Source organism: Desmodus rotundus, chromosome 8 (assembly GCF_022682495.2).
Source record: "Desmodus rotundus isolate HL8 chromosome 8, HLdesRot8A.1, whole genome shotgun sequence".
Classification (NCBI taxonomy): domain Eukaryota; kingdom Metazoa; phylum Chordata; class Mammalia; order Chiroptera; family Phyllostomidae; genus Desmodus; species Desmodus rotundus.
The window spans coordinates 128,689,475-128,707,953 of NC_071394.1; the positions used below are offsets into that span (position 1 = coordinate 128,689,475).

Consider the following 18,479-nt stretch of genomic DNA (forward strand, 5'->3'; position numbering starts at 1 on the left):
GGGCGGGGGCGGGGGTGATTGTGGGGAGGGTATACGGCCATGACTGGAGGGTTCTGAAGGCATCATCCTTTTACCCAAGGATGGAGCATGTCCCTGCCTCATGCCACCTCTCCAGCCTGAGCCATGTGCAGAAAGAAGGGGCACTGGGAGGCCGTACCGAGGGCCTGTAGCACCCTGCCAGGTCTCCCTGGGAGTCTGGATTTGGGGACCTCTTCCTGTCTCATCACTACTAAGAGGGGCAAGATGGACAATTCGTTATCTCCCTGTGTAGGGAGGAATGGCCACAGGGATGGGGGAGGTGGGCAGGTGTTTGCTGTGCAGATGGGGGATGGGGACCTGGCTAAGAGAACCGCACTCTTCAAGGTGGATCTCAAGCTGTGGACTGCAGGGAGCAAATTATTGGCCTCCCGAGGCTTCGGCACCTTCACCTTCACTTCACCTGAAGTGAAACAGGGATCCTAACCCCAGTCTGTGCAGGGCTGGACGAGGACCAAGTGAGGCCGCATGTCAACGCTGCTGGCCCGGGGACGGTGCTCGACAGAGTGGCCTCCCACCACTTGGCTCCCAAGCAGCCTTCTTTCCCCACACAGCTGGACTCACACAATGTTTAATCCCCCAGACCACTTCTGATTTTGGACTTGCTGATTTCTTTGGCTAAGTTTCCCATCAGGGATGTTTACACACACCCTGGACTCTATACCTCCCATATTTTCTTGGGACTCCTGGTGTTTTTGACTGGTTTGAAACTTTGGAAGAAAGAGAACAAAAGAAAAAGCCCCCACAGATGCTTGGGTCTATCCTTAGCTAACGCACCGAGAGGGTGTGTGATGAAAACAGGCCCTTAACTGATGCGCAGGGCTGGCTATTCACCCCAAAACAGGTTCTGCCGGTCAATTGTGGATCAGCCTCACAGGCCATGGGCTGGCACATGGGCAGTTTCCTTGAACACACCCTGATTTCCCATGACCAAAACACACACACGTGTCGGCTGTCAGAACCCCTTCTGATTTTGTTCCTACTGGGGAACGGGAGGGCGAGGGAAAGAGGGCTGCAGGGGGCTCACTTTCTCAGGTAGGCTGCAGCAGCAGGCTGCCCTCCCAGGCCCTGCAGCTCAGTCCTGCTCACTGTACCTCCACCTGGCTGGGGGTCGAGGCACTGTCTGGGAAGAGTTGCCCGGCGGTGACAGCAGAGTGACTTGGTGCTAATGGAGTGGAACATACCCTGGGGACCACTGGGCCCTGGGGTGGGGGAAGATCACTGCGGGCAGATATAGTCAGGTAAGAATTCTGAGGTGGGGGTGTACAGAAGGACTAGAAAAGGCCCAAAGCCACAGAAGCAACAGTGAGCAGGAGCTTCCTTGGGTTGAGCAATCAGGGTGGCTTTCTCCCGGGGGCCACCGCATGGTCGGTGCGGTCACTCTCTAGTAAGAGAACACGGGACGTGGAGGGACACCTGAGCCTAAATCCCCTGTGTTGAGAGGCCCACGGAGATTAAATGCATCACTGCCCACTGCAGCAGAAATCCTGGGTGACAAATGTGACAGGTCAGGTCTGGCCCACCTCTCAACGCTGGGCAGGAAGAGAGGAATACGGTTTCAGTACGAGTCAGCCACAGTGTCACACAGCTCCCTAACTGGAGGGCAGGTGCGCCAAGAAGCACGAGGCCCTGGGAGCCAGGTCCACTCTCTGTTGAGCTTCTGAACAGCCAGTGCTTTGCTGGGGAAACTGCATGGACGCTGCCACGGAGGGGAACCCAACCTTTCCCTGTGGGTCCCATGGCATAAACTCTTGACATTTAATATGGTGGCACTTGGTGCAGTTACTACATATGTTTAAAAATTGGCAAAACTCTCCTCACAAACCCTATTGGAACATAACTAACCCAGAAAACGGGGGGACAAGGTTGCAGAGAGTAAGTACTAAGGGATGCCCTGTGGGGTCTGTCAGCTGTCATCTGCAGCATGGGAGCGGTTCAGGGGGTCCGGGTCCCTAATCACGAGCAGCACGACACAGCGGTGAAGGGCTGGCCTGGACTGGGGGAGTGGAGGGTCCCTGGCGCTGCAGAGTGTGGGCTAATGGGCCTGTCCATGTGTTCATGTGTATTTATTGCTTTTAGAAAGCTGGGCCCTGAGAGGCTTCTCAGGAGCTACCAGGGCTTCTGAAAGAACCCACCCGCGTGCCCACAACAAGGGACACGAAACCGCAGCTTCCTGTCTCACAGCCTCAGAGCCCTGCCTGAGCAGTGGCTCCAAAGGATGAACGCAACTGTCGAAGAGCGGCGCGCTGCTGGGCCTGGTGGAGGGCGGCCAGGCAGGGGCTGCTCCAATGGGATGAAAGGGTCCCCCTCACATTCATGGTGACATCCTAACCCCCAGTATGTCCAAATGCGACTGCATTTGGGGCCGAGGCCTTTAAAGAGCTCGGTGAGAACGAGACCGATCCAATCCGAGCAGTGTCCTCAGGGGAGGAGGAGATGGGACACTGATAGCAGGGCGCATGTGCACAGACGAACTGGGGAGACACACAGTCTCGGTCTGCATGCCAAGGACAGAGGCCCCAGGAGAAACCAAGCTGCTCACTGGACTTCCAGTCTATAGAACTGTGAGCAAATACATTTCTGGCATTTAAGCAGTGAACATACAGGCCCAAGCCAAGAAAGACCTTAATTAATGCTGAAATCCGGGGACCACTGACATCCCCGGGAGTCTCTGCAAGGCTCCCACCACCCACCCTGAGCTCTGTTCTGAGGCACCTTCTCTCGAGCAGAGATGGCCAGCCCTGCTTCCAAACTTTCCTGGCCCCTTTGATAAGAAAGCTCAAGGCCCAGGCATTCGGATGAGCGCTCAGGAAGTGGAGGTCATGTCTACTTACTGTTCGGCCACGTTTGGGTCAAGAGAATCTGTCTCAGTGGGCGTCTCAGGCAAGGAGGAGCCAGACTCCTGTATCTGGCACAACTCTTCATCCGTGATGATGTCAAACATGGTGTCGTCCGGGGACCGGAGGTCTGTGTTTGAGCCTGGACCACAGAGGCAGACCGGGGAGAAGAGAAACGCAGCCAGTTATGCATGGGGCGGGGAGAGTGCCTCCGGGAAGTGCAGAGTGCAGCTGTGCAGGACGAGTCGAGGGACACGCTACGTGCTCACCTCGCTGACAGCCCTCTGTCCAGCTGTGCGAGGACTGGCTGCTGGGACATGCCGGGGGAGCAGAGGGGACTACAGATAAAACTGAATGCCAGCTGAGAGACTTCTCTCAAGCCCTTCAGTCAGGGCCTCGGAGAGGTTCCCAGCTCTCACTTGAGGCCCCTGGTTTAGAAGGGAAAAGAGTAGCAAAGCCTTGCTGGAAAGACCCTGACAGATAAGTAAACACACCTCTGTGCCGCGAGTCCTTGCTCCCTAAGACACTTCCCATTCACGCCTCTGTGAAAACGAGGCTCAGTCTGACCTGCATTTTCGCCCCAGCCCACTGGAGGGAGGTGGGGGAGGGGGAGAGACCCTCCCTGTGCACAAGGGGTTGTAGCAACCACTGTGTTCCTGACCAGGGAACTTGTGTTGGGCTTTGTGGGCTACCCAGCAGGAAGGATGCTGTCTGCACTCCTGTGCCTGCCACCGCCCACAGGCACTCTCTTGCGTATGTCACGGAAAATGTGACGGCAGGTCTGAGGTGAAAGAAAAGGAAGAATGACAGGGAGAGGGGAAGGCAGGCAGACAGAAGAGGAGACAGGACATGTCAGAAATCACAACCAGTGCCTCCCGCACTCTGGCTCAGTGCTATGCCCTGTTGTCACCGGCACATGTGCCACTGAGTCAGGGAGGGCAAGAGGGTTCCACTTGGAGAGCTGCGAGTTCCCAGCTGGCCCACCACAAGGCTGCTGGGATGGGCTGTGCTTTAGAAGGAAATCTCTTCTTCTCGTCTGAAGTCTACGTAACGAAGGGGTTGAGGCACAGGCTGAAAAGGGACCAGGGGTTGGTTTCTTTGTACAGACCTAGCCACCGACAAGCATCAGGAATCCAAACTGATGTGCACTGAGAGAACTCAAAAAAAGACTGTAACATATGGAGAGCTGTACTATGCTCATGGGTTGGGAGACTCAGCTGATTTCTGACAGAGATGCAAAGGCATTTCTTTAGGAAAAGAATACACTTTCCAACCAACAGTAGTAAAACAACTAGACAACAATATGCAAAAAAGAAAAAGAATCTCTGTTAATAGTTTATACCATATAAAAAAATGAATGCAAATGGATCATAGCCCTGACCAGTGTGGCTCAGTGGGTTAGGGGGTGTCATATCACAAAGCAAAAGATCGCTACTTCAATTCTCGGTCAGGGAACACGCCTGGGTTGTGGGTTTGATCCCTGGATAGGACATGTACAAGAGGCAACTGATCGATGTTTCTCTCTCACATTGATGTTTCTCTCCCTCTCTCCTTCCCGTCCCCTCTAAAAATAATAAAATCTTTAAAAAAAAGGGTCATAGATCCCAAAGTGCAACCTAAAACTATAAAACTTCTAGGAAAAAATGAAAAATCTTTGAGTCCTTGGGTTAGGCAAAGATACATAGAGTACACAAAGAAAAGAAAAAAATTGATGCATGAAAAAGAATGGATTGGATTTCATAAAAATTATAAATGTCTGCTCTTTGAAAGAAAATGAAAAGACAGGTTATAGATTGGGATAACATAATTTGTAAATTACATTACCTATAAATAACTTGTATCCAGAATATATAAAGGACTCTCAAAATTCAATAATTAAATTTTAAATGGGCAAAAGATCTGAAGAAATACTGAAGCTGTGCAAAGCACACGCCCCACCCGAGCGGTTCTTTGCACCCAGTATGGGTAACGGAGCCCATCAACCCCTCGACAATCCAACTGAACGGAGGAGGAACTAACTACTCCTGATGGCCAGCTGCCCTGGATCCAGGCAAAGGCCAAGGGGCGTTCCCAGGCACCAGCGGGGGCAGTGCTGCCTGGGCAGAGACGAGACTCACTTCTGCCCTTGCCGTGTCAGCTCTGCCTCCCAGGTACACCCACTGGCCAGTTCCCTAGAGGGCAGCTCGGGCGGGTCAGCGAGGCCATGCGGGGAGCAGGAGCAGCAGGCACCCAATACTGCTTCATTTTACCGCGCCAAGTGAAAGGACACGAAGGAGAACGCATCCTCCTTGGCCATGGCCCGAGAACGTGGGCCACAGGGAGAGTGGAGGCAGTGGTTTCCAGACACAGCTCCCGGCCTGCGGTCACTCCGGGAGGAGGTGGGATGTCGGGCATCTCCCAGGTGTGGGGCGCAGTACCCAGGTAGGGTGTGAGCTAACAGGGACACAGACCTCATGTCCGTGACACTGAACCACACCAGGAGAAAGGTATGCCCTTTCCACTTCGCGTTCAATCCTAATTACTCCAAAAAGAAAGTCTCAAATTGGTGGCACTCTACTTTTAGCAGCTCTTTCAGAAAGCCTGGGTTTGGAAAACACTGACTTGAGCTCGTTACAGGTAACTAGCCAAGATGGGGTAGTGGTGTGTTGGGGTGGGGGGGCACCTACAGAACACTGAGGGCGGCAGTAGGAGTCTGACCTTGGCCTCCGGTGACTGGGAGCCCAGCCCGGGCTGGTGACAGGGTGGGGCTGGGCTGCCCTTGGCTGGTGCCTGAGCTGGTGCTGTCGGGGGAGGCCCGGCCTTCACTGAGCTTCTGGAAGCAGGCCCGACAGCAGCGCTCCTTCTTGCCCCCGGCCTTGGTCAGGGCGTAGTTGTTGCAGCAGTAGTAGCAGAAACTGCGGCCACATACCCTGGGGACCAAAAAGCACGGGCTGTGAGGCCTCCTGTGATCTGCTCAGCGCTGCAGTGGGGCTCTGTGCTGGGCCCTGGATGCCACGTGGCTCTTGTTGCCCCGGCTCTGCCCCCACTTCAGAGAGCGGCCTTAAGGCCCATGTGGTAAGATTCCAATAAAGCCACCCTAGCAAGCTTAGTGGGAGAACATTTTGTTTCCTAGGGCCGTGGGAGGCCGGGGGATGAAGTGTGTGGCCAGGACCACCTTTCCTGACACAAGGCCTCGGGCAGGGCCGAGGCCGGAGAGACAACAGCCCTGCCCTCTGCTCTGGCCACAGTCTGAGATTCTTTTTTTGCCTATCCTTCTTTGGGCCCTAGGGGATCTTTGTTCCCTGTGTTCCCTGTGTTCCTCCCGTGAAGCCTCAGCACCCATTCTGCTTGGGCTTGAGTAACACCATTTCCCTTCTGGTCCTTGCAGGCTGAGGGAGGGCCCGGGGATGCTGGCCTCTGGGTGCTCCACAGCCCCGTGGGTCCCCTTAACTCCACCCACACGTCAGTATTAAAGTCCCTTCCCCTTCAGGGATCCCCGAGTGTCCTGCTATTACCCTGCCTAACACACCCTCCTTGCCCAGGTCCATTACAACCAAAAAGCCCTGTGCTCTTCACAGACAGGCAGGCCCAGTGCCAGAGCCTGTCATGGCTGTCTGCTCGGGCTCTGGGCTCTGCGCCCTGGCGGGGACGGTGCTGCCTGGCAAGCTGCTGCTGACCTGCAGTGGTGCCGCCGCACCATCCAGCTGAACTCCCGCTTGCAGTCGAGGCAGTGGTTCGCCTCTGAGTCCCCGAGCAGCTTCTCCTCAGCACTGAGCTTCTGCTGGAACTCCAGGGCATCTGACTTCTGCCAGAGAGCATCCTTGTCCCTGGGACGTAGCCACACCAGAAAAAAAGAAAGAATCCGTGAAAACAATAGAATTATCCCTCGTTCATTTCAAAAGACCAACTCTAAATTTCCCAAGATGCAGAAGGAGAATTCACTTTCACCTTGGAAACATGTCCCACTCTAGGTCTCCTCTGTCACCTCACATCAGTCCTAGACTCAGTAGGACCCTCCCGACACTCAGGCCCTTAACTGACACCACACGTGAAGGAAGAGAGGTGGCTACGATGTTAATAAGCAGCTCTGGCAACATTAAAGAGTGGCCAGCGTGGAGGGTGACACACTGCTCAGGCATCTAAGTGACCGTGCATAAGGCCACCGTGAGTTACAGCGTGCTGTCAGACCACAGGCCAGTCTGTGCTGTGAACCCAAGGACCACGAATGCTCGGCCCACTCGAGTCTTCAGTGTGCCCAGGGTCTTTATGAGTCTACGGTTTATGGTTCCGGTGACCACTGATCACTGCAGGAGATCAAAGATTTCCCGGCCTGAAAATCTTACGGGATGTTCATCCCTGCCGGCTCCTCCGAGAGACGGAAATCACTCCAGGAAGCAAGTCTGAGAGAAGTGGGGGCCCTTAAGAAAGGTCTGGCGGTGTCCAAATATGCCCGATATACCAGAGAAGATGTGTATGGAGACTTCCTTACTGCTGCTAATGGTCATTTTCGGGGTTTAGGGCTTCTGACATGGGAAGGTTTAATTCTTTCCTAGAGGGAACTCCGGCCACATCCTGAGGGTTAAAGTGGCCCCACGGCACCTCAGCCCGATGACCGTCACTAGAGCCACTTAGGTCCTGAGGGAAACTAGTTCCATTGCCAGCCAGGGACTCCGCATCAACCCCAGATCAGTCCCCCTAAATCCAAAAGCCAGAACATGGAATTGACTGGCTTTTTGAGCACATGTGAAACTGTCAGGAAGCAGGAAGACTCATTCTTTGGAGCAGAACTTCTCCCAGCTGGGGCACAACTTGTCCTTTCTGTCCCAGGAGGCCAGGCACCCCTGCGCCCTGGGAACGTGGCCATGCCGTGGACCCGGGCTTTTCCACCACACACCTCGGGAGGATGCCTGCGTTCAGAGGTCAAGGGCCTGAGTCCCAAGTCTGCAAACTGATGACATGGGGGCAATGCTTTTGAACTTCCACTTTAGTGTCACTGTTCTCTAAGCCCAGGTTAATTATTAGGTCGAGCATTGCTTATCCACGGCTGCTCACATTCAAAGAAAGGGCTAATCAGATCGACGTGGCTCTGGAAGGAAAGACCCAGAACTGTAAGCCAAATCTCTGAAACGTTTTGGCCAAAAGTTTGAACCCGAGTCTCTATGAGCAAGCCTCTATTAGAGCAGTAATTTCAATTCTTGCTCACTGATGTCTGGAGCCCACTCCTAGAAATTCCAGTTTGGCTGGTCCGGGTAGGGCCTGGCCATATGTATTTTTTTGATAGCTTCCCCCTTGATTCCAGTGTGCGGTCAGGGCTGAGATGCCCTGCTCTGTCATTTATAGGAAACACAAAGACTGGAAGAACATGCTAGATGACGCCATGGGGATGCGATCAGCAAAGTCCAGGCCAGGGCAATTCTACCAGGTAAGTGACCTAGCTTTTTCAAAAGTAGACTGCAATGGAAACGTAGTTAAGAGAGAGGGTGGGGAAACCCACAGACTAAAGAGATCTAAGAAAAACATCACCATGCAATGTATGGATCGAATTTAGATCCTGCTTAGAAAAAATTATAAGGCAATTGAAGAAAAATTGGAACCAACTAAGAAACTTGATGGTATTAGGAGTATAGTTAATTGTTAAGAGTGTGGTAATGATATAATGGCTATTTAAAATGGAGACACAGGTACTAAAATATTGGAGGATGAAATGATATCTGGGATTTGCTTCAAAATAATCTGGAGAAGTGGGGGAAGTAGGAGGGACACAGGATGAAACAAGATGGGCCATGAGCTGAATACTGTGGAAGCTGAGTAACACACACACTGGGGTAGACAATGCTGTTCTATTCTGTATATTTAAAAATTTCCATATGAAAATTAAAAAAAAAATTTTAATGACCCTGCCCAGGCTGGTGTGGCTCAGTGGATTGAGCACTGGCGTGGGAACCAAAGGGTTGCCGGTTCGATTCCCAGTCAGGGCACATGCCTGGGTTATGGGCCAGGTCCCCAGTTGGGGGCGTAAGAGAGGCAACCACACATTGATGTTTTTTTCCCTCTCTTTCTCCCTCCTTTCCCCTCTCTCTAAAAATAAATAATAAAATCTTTTAAAAAAGTGCTTAGTGACTTGCCAGTGTTTAAAGGTTAGGACAATTTCACATAAAAATCAAGATTTCCACCTTCTAAGAACTAAGGTGGCTCTTCTGGGCTCGATGCTGGTGTGACAACAATTGGCAGAAGGGAGCACGATGCGTCCTCATTTCTCAAAGTCCCCTCCTGGCCCAGTTCACACACCTACATTCACTGCCTGCTCCTTGCACCACAGTTCGCAAACCCTGCTACTGGGGAAAGTGTGATGGGGAAGGAGAAAAGGGCTCATGGAATAGGGCAAGGGAAGGCGGAAATTCCATCAAACATTACACATCACTTATTGGCACCCGAGGCTAAGCACACAGAGATTCTGAAAACATTACAGAGCAACATGAAAACACCAACCTGGCGAGCACTTGTTGGAACACTGAAATCCACTCCTAAAGTTTGCCTAGGGCCTGAGCAGAATCTGTACGTCAGGGTGTGTGTGTTTGTGTGCATTGCGGGGGGGAGGGGGCCCTAACAACAGAATGCAACAGCTGGGGTGGGGGAGGAAGCATCTCCCCCTGAAGAGTCCTTTCAAGAACAGCTGCATTTCTTTGAAGAAAAACCACGCTTGGGGGAAAACACCAGCCAGCAGAGGTTTATCCCTGCACGCACCTGAGCAGCTCTATCAGCCGTTCCTCCAGGTACTTCTTGGTTCTGGACAGGTCATCCAGGTCAGCCAGCAGCTTCTGGTCATTCTTCTCCCGGTCCGTCGCCTCCTGGCAGAGTTTGTTGCAATACTCTTGGATTTCTGCTGTGGCCTTTTCAAGTTCCTTCTGGGTCCTGGAGGGGGAGGGCCAGTTTTCCTGATTACTGGCCCCCCTGCTTCCCCTGGGCCTCTGGGCTCAGCCAGGCCTCTAAGAAGAGGCCCCGCTGCCCTCCCAGCCTTTCCCCCGACCCGGCCAAGGTGCCTCCCGGCACTACCTGCTGACAGTTGATGCACTCCCCTAGCCTTGAAGACCCCCCTTAGACACCCAAACTCTTCACCGCCCACCCCCGACACAAACTACCAGGGGAATTCTGGGAAAGCAGCTAACCTCAGGTCACTCGGAGCACCCCAGGTTGAAGTGAACTCTGGGCAGGCACTGAGGTTATGAGAGGAGCCCGTAGGGCAAAGCTCAGGGGCTACTGATGGGGGGGATTTGCAAGAGGAAGAGGAGTCGGGACTGGAAAGACAGAGGGGCACAGCTTTCCGGAGGTGACCACATGAAGGAGCCTTTCACGTGTCTCTCTAACTCTACACACAGGGCAGGGTACTGGGCACACAGCAGGCACTCCGTCTGCACGGCCAGCTGTGCTACCTTAAGCCCCGCAGAGGAGGCTGGCCAATCCATGCCCCTGCCCACCCACTTTCAGCTCGGCTATCCCCAAGGCAGTGGTCTTCCAAGGTCTCTGTAAAGTCCAAGGCCCAGCAAGATGTTTATTAACATTCCAGTAAACAGAGATCTCTGCAGAGACGAATTTGGATCCTATCCAGTATAATGCTGTCGGGAGGTTGTTTCCTAGACGCTGTCCACCGAAATGATCTCATGGGCACACACACACCACCATGGTTTATTCACGTAAGGAGTGACACAGAATCCAATCTTGAACAGATAGATTATGCAACTCTGAGCAGCTAGAACAATGGCTTTGAGATCTCACAAACAACCACTGTTACAGCATTTAAAAAAACACATCACCAACTGAGAAAGTTCCACGTAAACTGTCACGCACACGGGACCTCTAATGGCAGCAGGGAGAGCCAGGTGAGAAGTGCACGCCCAGGCGACTGCACATCCAACGTGCTCTGGACGTCCCTCGGGGCTGGGGCCCAGGCCTCGGAGGAGGGTGCCGGGGGATGAGGGGTGGGTAGAAAAGTGAAACCCTTGGCACAATTCAGGGTGCCTGCGTTTGTGGGGGGCACATAGGCAATTCAGTCCCAGCATCTCCTCCTGCTAAACCTGTTTTAATCAGGCCCCCGCAGGACTAGCTTGGCTCCATCAGGACATGGGGGGCTGGTGCTCACGACTCCAGGTGGCCTCCACGCCTGACGACGAGGAGGCATGTGAGGCCTGGGGGCTGGCCACACGTAGGCCCGTACTGTAAGGTTAATAAGTCACGATGGAAGGTGACAGCGTGAGGTGCTCTCCACAGACCCAGCTCCAGACAGGCTGCAGGAACACAAGCTGGTCCGGGTCCCCGGCACACTCACTCACTCTCAGGACGAGCTGGGGAGAGCCCACACCTAACACAGCGGAAATGAGGAGGAGCTGGAGTCACATCCACAGCGAGAAAACATACGCATGCACACACACACACACAGCTGTGCCCTAGGATAAAACAGAACACAACACTATCTGTCTGGTGTTTTTAGGGTAGTTGTTGAGAAAACAGACTCTGGAGCCAAATAGCCTGGGTTCCAATCCTACTCCCATCGCTCACATGCTGTCTGACCCTGGGAGGGCAACTCAGCTCTTCTGAGCCTTGTTCCCTCATCTCTAACGTGGGGATAAATACAACATCCTCATCGGACTGTGAGCAGGTTCAATGGGCAACTGGACGCAAAGAACTTAAAAATGGTACCTGCTCCACTTTAGGCATTGTTCGCTGTTATTATTACCACTATTATATCACAATTTTTACTTCCTGTTAGTTTTTCCAAAACACAACATTAGTGAACTGGAATACGCCCTGCCAGAGGCGAGAAAGTGGAATCAGGAGAAGGGCCTGCTGTCTACAGGGCTGTGACGGGGAGGTGGCCAGGTTCTCCGCGCAATGCTTCCGGCGTAAGCACTTTCTGAGTCTGTGGCTTTTCTCGAAAAAGGACTTTTTTACCTTCTTATGAGTGGCTGACTTTCTAAATGACTGCACCCAACACCCCTTCCCTGAAGACTACCACCGGCCAATGGAAAGACTGTAACTAACCTGTCCAAGTTCTCGCGCAAGGCAGCCCCCTCCTCGTCCTTCTTCAGCATGGCGGCCTGGCACTCCGAGAGGTGCTTGTTGGTGCGGCTCAGCTTCTCTCCCACATCTGCCTGGGCGGCCTGGCAAAGGGCACCACGGAGAAGATACTTGGCTTGCAAAAGCACAAGCCAGACAGCACAGAGCGCCTGCTGTGTGCTCCACCCCATCTGGCTGGGCCCCTTCTAACTGGAGGGGCTTTTGTTTGCTTCTCAGTTCAAGAGGCGAAGGACCTTGGTCTCTGTCTGTGGAGTCCCTATTTGTGACGCCCTCCGACTTGTAGTTATGTCTCTTAAGCAGCAGGTGCAACTGGTCGTGGTGGTTGGAGGGGCAGCTGGTATCAGAATCTCCGGGGTGGGGGTGGGGGTGGAGGTGGGTGGTAGGGAGCACGGCTCAGTTAAATAAGTCACTGCCCTGAAGACTGCGGTTTCAGCGCCACCCTTTATGGCTCAGTTCAGAGTCACTGACCTAGAGAATGTCTGCAGATGACTAAGAAAGACCACTGACTTCCCTTCCATAAGGCTGGGTGAAAAACACATTTGGCAGCTCCAGCTGGGTGTCCAGGGAGTGGAAAAGGACCGTGAAACTCAGGGTGTCTGCAAAAGTGAACTGATGACAGCTTCAGCTTGGGACCCGGAAGTCCTATAGGGAGCCATTCAATGGTCCAGTGGAAACCCAACCAGATCCCCTCTTCCCTGAGATGCCCACATTGGGAGTGGAAATGACTAGGCAGAGGCCACCGCACCGGTCTCCCCAACCCAGGTGGCCAGCTGCTGATCAGGCTCCCGGAAGTGTACTCCCCTGGGCCAGGCCTACCTCCAGCTTCCCCACCGCCTCCTTGGCGGTCTGCAGCTGCTGGCCTTGCTCCTCGAGCTGGCCCCTGAGGCTCCTGCACTCTTCACTGGCAGTCTGTAGAGGACAAGAAAGGATCGCAGAGGTGGGGTCCTTGCTCTGAGACTCCCTCAGCCACGTCCCCCAAAAGGGTAAAAAACAAGCTACCTCTCTCTTTTTGTCCCAAACTCAATAAGCATTGGGCTTCACTGGTAACAAAATCTTTTCAAGCTTACTAAGAGACTTGGATTGGTCCCCAAACTTAGAATTGCATTTCTGCAAGGGAAAAAGTGGCCTCTGAGCCACATGGCACTGCATGGGATGCGGTGACAGGGTAGGAGGCACATCTGTGGAAACAAACGTCATAGCTGCCTAACAGCAGAGTGTCAGAGTGACCTGAGAGTGCACAGACCTGGGCGCAAACAGACAAAATGATAAGCACTGGAAACCAAAGCCGTCCTGATCCCTAACTCCTTCCCTTTGTGCAGTGTCAAAGGCCCGTGGTAACTGCTGTTCTCACCTATGCCAAGGGCCTTATGATAACTAATTGACTCAGTTCCCTCCAACTGCACCTGCTACCAGAATGGTTCCTGAAGGGACAGAGAAACCAGAGGCAGGGCTCGAGGCAGCCAGGAACTGCTGGCATTCTGCAGCAGGTTCTAGGCTACAGCAGGGGTCTCAAACTCACGTGCCCCAAAGGGCTAGGTAACTGTATAAAGGATTGCAAGGCAAATGCCGAGGATGCCTGTCTGCTCTGATGTGGGCAGCCCCACCCCGCTCCTGCCCACTGATACCACACGAGGTTGAGGGCACAGGCTTTAAGGTCTCTCAAGATTTCAAAAGAAGCACCCAAAGTGAATTTGTAAACATCCTGCTCTTTAAATGTAGACTACTAATTAAAAAAATATTCTGTGTGGGCCAAACCTGTCTGCAACGGCCTAGAGTTTAGACTTCTGGGCTAAGGCATCACTCCTCAGCATCTCGCCCCTAGCATTTCCTGCAGGGCGATGCTGACAGTGGAACGGGAGCACGTTTGCCTGGGCCTTTGGGACGCTCTTGGGCCCTCACATGCTACGTGGCTGAAGATGCAACCTATGCCCTCATGAACCCACCAGGTCCTGCCACAGGAGACAGGTGCAGCCCGGGGGTCAAGGATGGGGTTACCTTAAGTTTACTCTGGTAGTCCATAATCTCAGTGCTCATCTGGAACTTGAGGGTGTCGAGCTCCTGGTGTGCAGTCTCCTGGAGGCTCTGGGCCCGCTGCTCAGCCTGGGCCAGCTGGTCCTGCAGGCGAGGCAGTAAGCTAGCTGCCTCTTCAGCCACCTTCAGCTTCTCCTGCAAGCCCTCCTTCTCTCGCTGCAGCCTGGCCACCTGGTGCTGCAGGTCCTCTCGCTCCCTGGAGGCTGCCTCTTTGGCATCCTGGAGCTCCTGGATGGTGCGAGCCAATACGCCCTCCATCCGCTCTTTCTCAGCAGTCAGTGCGCAGACCTGGATGCCAAGCTCAGCAGTGTCTGTGTTAGCCCGGTGCAGCTGCTCCTGCAGCTCAGCGTGTTCCAGCTGGGCTTCCTGGGAGCTACATTTGGCTTGAGACAGCTCCTCCTGCAGAGCATGGAGCTCCTCCATGTTCAGATGGGCCTCACGGGCCCTCTGCTCCTGCAGTGCCCCTTCCTGCTCTGAGCACTGCAGCAGCTCCTGGACGTGGGCTCTGTTGAGGGCTTCGTTCTGCTCCTTCAGTTGCTGCACAAGGGCCTTGTGCTCCTGTAGAGCTGCCTCAGTCACACTCAGCTGGCTCTGCACCTTCTCTTGGTCACCCAGGGCTGCCTGGAGCTTGGCCCGGAGGTCCACCACCTCTGCCTGCACTCGCTGAGCCTCCCCCTGATGGACCTCCAGCTGTGCCTGAGACAGGACCAGCTGGGCAGCTAGCTCCTGAGATGCCTTTTCTTGAGGTGGGCTGAGCCCCTCTTGGCCTTTTTCTGATATCAGGGTCTTAATCAGCTGGGTCTGCTGCTGGCACTGGCTCTCCAAAGCCTTGAGCTCCCCTTCCCTGGCCTCTGCCAGCTGCCGGCCCTGCTCCATCTGTTCCCGCAGCTGCTGGCACTCGACCTCCTTGCTCTGCAGGGCAGCCTCCTTCTCTGCCATATGGGCCCTCATGGTCTCCTTGGCCTTCTTCACAGCCAGGAGGCTGGCTTCCATCTGGTCACCCATGTGCCGGATGCTGGCTTGCTCGGACTCCAGGGAAGCCAGGGAGCCCTTGATGGCTGCCTCCCGCTGCTGTAGTGCCTGGTAATCAGCCTGCAGGGCCTGCAGCTTGTCCTCCAGGAGCTGGTTGCGTGCGATCACACTCTGTAGCTCCTTCTCCAACTCCCTGTTGGCCTGCTGCAGATCCTCCTCCTGGCCGCTCCCTTGCATTTTGGTATCGCCTATCGGTCCCTCCTGCAGGCCTCTCTGCTCCCCTGGCATCTCCAAGGCCTGTTGTGGGGTGGAATCCTGAGGGGTGGAATCCAGAGCCTCACTCTTCTCACCTGCCACAGGCAGGCCCAGGCTTGGCTGCCCAGCAAGCCGCTCGAGTGTCCCCACCTTCTCGCTGAGGTGGTCTTTGTCCCGGATGAGCTGCTTCTTCTCTTCCTCCAGGTTACTCACATGCTGGCTCACCTGTGCCAGCTGTGTCTCCAGGAGCTGCAGCTGCCATATCAGGGACCTGGCCTCTCGCTGTAGCAGCTCCTTCTCTTGTCCATGCTGCTTCTCCTCCTGCCTCACTTCTGCCAGCTCTTCCTCCACTGAGTTCAAGTGGGCCAGTGCCTCCTGCAGACGTTGCTGGAGCTCGGTTGCCTCCTTCCTCTTCCCGGACAGCTCCTCCTGGAGTGAGGCCATCTCCCCCACGAGGTGCTCCAGGCTAGCCCGGGCTTCCTCCTTCAGCTGCAGTTCATTGGCCAGCTGCTCCAGCTGGGCACTCTGCTGCCTGTTGAGCTCCTGGACCTTGGTGTTCTCTCGTTCTAGAGCTTGAAGCTTCTCCCCCAGCTCCTGGATCTCCTGGGCTGAGGCACTGGGGACGAGCTCCTGCTGCCCCTCTGTGTCCAGTGCCAAATCTGCCTTCTGCTCAGCTGTGCCCGGCGGATCTGGGACATTAGCTAAAAGCTGGTTCTTCCTGCCCAGAGAGTCCCGGGTGGCCTCGAGCTCCTGTGCCAGCAGCTGCAGCATGGACTCCAGTCGCCTCAGGGCCGAGTGGTGATCCTCATCCTTCTCTGCAGCGCCCAGCTCCAGGGCCTGCAGGCATGTCTGCAGCTCCTTCATGGTGTTCTGTGTGGCCTGGGTGATCTCCAACTGCTTCTGGAGCCCGGCCATCATGTGAGTGAGGCGAACGTTGTCCTGGGCAGCAGAGCAACCCCTCTCCCTCTCCATCTGCAGCTGCTCTCCCTGCAAGCTGACAGCTGCCCTCAGCTCCTGGTTCTCTCTGTCCAGCTGCTGTATGCGCTCCTGTAGCTGCTTCTCCCGCATCTCCAGCTGGTCCAGCTCCACCCGCATCTCATCAAAGCCTTCCAGTGCCTCGTTGTTCAAGGTGCTGTTCAGGTCAAAGCTGGAGGCCATTTCCTGAGTCTGGGGAGGAAAAATAAGAAACAAAGGGCTTTGGGATGAAACAACATGGTTATTTGGAAAAGCTTTAGAGTTTAATGAGAACAGAAGGAGAAACAGAGCAATGATATGATCTTAGGTTAGTCCACTGAGCTATTCAAAGAAACCCCTTTGCTCACAGCACCTGCCAGCAGCACATCCTAAAGACCCAATGCCGCACACGAGCTCCCCTGATGCTCAGAACTCGCATTTGCCACTGAGCCTCCTGCAGCTTTAGTAACATAATGGACGTCAGCTCTTAAATAACTTGTTATATTTAAACTACTGTTCACCATTGCACTGTACCCACAACTCCTATTGTGATTAAACCACAAAATAGGGCAAAAGGTCAGTCAATTTTCTACTCTGCTTGATTACTTTCCTTTTGTTTTGTTGATTAATTTCAGGGTGTTTCCCATAAACTATACACAGCTATGATGTTCACATTTTTAACAAAGTGAACCCCACCCACAAGCATTTAATGGGCACTTGCTGCGTCAACCCCTCACTCACGGTTCCCCTGTTCCCTCATTCAATCCCCGCTGACCGGCGACAGCGGCTTTACGCTCCCCACTGGGTGGGCAAGAGGCTGAGGCTTCCAGAGCGTCTACCACCTTCCCAGGGGCACACAGGTGGCAGGCAACAGTTCAGATCTGACTCCATCACTTTTAACCACAGTGTTAACAGCTTCTTTTCAATTCTTTTAAAGCCTTGAAAAGAATTTAGTTTCTATGAAGCCTAAGTTCCATTTGGCTGTAAAAACCTGGACCCTAGAAAACAGTGGGTCTTGCTCCGGTTGGAAGAACAGGCGTCGGAGAACATCACCCTGAGCTGTGAAGGGAAGGACACGCCCTGGTTGGCACTAGAGCAAGGAAACTGCCAGGCTTGCTGGCATTACCTGCAGGTAGCTGCTCACCAAACTGCTCATGCTGGAGCTTCGGCTGGGGGGTTTCCACATGTAAGCAGAGGAGCCGGGGGACAGTGTCCTCCTGCGGGGCCACAGAACAGACACACCTATATCAGAGCAGGACACACACACACACGAAAGCCAGAGGGGGGCAGGTGGGATTTCCCGGTCAGAGAGAGTGTGAAAAGGCAAACCCAACAGTTTCCACCAAAGAGCACATTTACATTGGTCTGTTGCAAATGGACTCACTCTGTCGCCAAAGTCTAAACATGACGGCCTTCCTCCTGGTGCCAAAAAAGAACTAAGTGAACGGGATGTTTCCCAACTTTGGGTTTAAATTTCCTTAACTTTCAATGTTTGCTAGTGAGGAGAAAGGAACCTGGTGAATGAAGGCCGCGTCATGCTCTGGGCCTCATGGCCACCACGTCACAGATGCTTCCAGCGCAGGTCGCTGCCCTGGGCAGTGTGGACACAGAGCCCTCCTGCACTGTGAAGAGCTCTGCCTGATGGCCCAGCAATGCAAAGACTTGTAGGAGAATCCCTGTTTAGCAGGAACAGTGCAGACTGAACACCTTTTCACTTCAGCAGAGTCTTCTCCTTAAACTACAAGTACTGCATTTTAAAACTGCTGGTCTCCACAGCCCACCAATTCCACTTCTCAGGGTGTGCCCCACAGGGGGTCATACACACGTGTGCACAGGAGGCACACGGGGTGTTCTTGGCAGCACTGTCTGCAATGGTGCAGAGAGTGGAACCAGCCCAACTCCGTATCATTAGGGCAACAGACAAGCTGGTTTATTCACATGGCAGAATACTCCATACCACGGGTCAGCAACCTTTTGTTGGAAAGGGCCAGATGTAAACATTCTGGACTTGCAAGCCTTATGGTCTCTGTAAAAACTCAACTCTGCCAACTGTAGCAGGAAAGCAGCCACAGACTCTACGGTTGTTATACACCGTGCTACGGGCCCTAGTTGCTGACCCTACTCTACACCTATAGAACTGAAGTCCTGACCATGTGACTCAGTGGGTTGGGTGTCCTGCGAACCGAAAGGTTGCTCGTTCGATTCCCAGTCAGGGCACATGGTTGTGGGCCGGGTCCCCAGTTAGGGGTGTGCAAGAGGCAACCAATGGGTATTTCTCTTCCTTTCTTTCTCCCTCTCTTCCCCCTCCCTAAAAATGAATAAATAAAATCTTAAAAAAAATGC

At 53.8% G+C, this 18,479-nt stretch overlaps 1 protein-coding gene across 5 annotated transcripts in view; it reads right to left on the reverse strand.

Moving 5' to 3' along the window:
• The window catches only part of FYCO1 (FYVE and coiled-coil domain autophagy adaptor 1), a 72,218-nt gene that overhangs the window by 31,899 nt on the left and 21,840 nt on the right, over positions 1-18,479 (reverse strand). For all 5 annotated transcript variants that reach the window (XM_045199784.3, XM_045199786.3, XM_045199785.2 and 2 more), the window contains exons 7-14: positions 17,263-17,353; positions 13,920-16,349; positions 12,741-12,833; positions 11,889-12,007; positions 9,597-9,764; positions 6,530-6,679; positions 5,571-5,782; positions 2,871-3,015 (exon numbers count right to left, since the gene is read on the reverse strand). In XM_045199784.3, the coding sequence (XP_045055719.2) occupies positions 2,871-3,015; positions 5,571-5,782; positions 6,530-6,679; positions 9,597-9,764; positions 11,889-12,007; positions 12,741-12,833; positions 13,920-16,349; positions 17,263-17,353 (3,408 nt within the window). The remainder of the gene's footprint in view (positions 1-2,870; positions 3,016-5,570; positions 5,783-6,529; positions 6,680-9,596; positions 9,765-11,888; positions 12,008-12,740; positions 12,834-13,919; positions 16,350-17,262; positions 17,354-18,479) is intronic.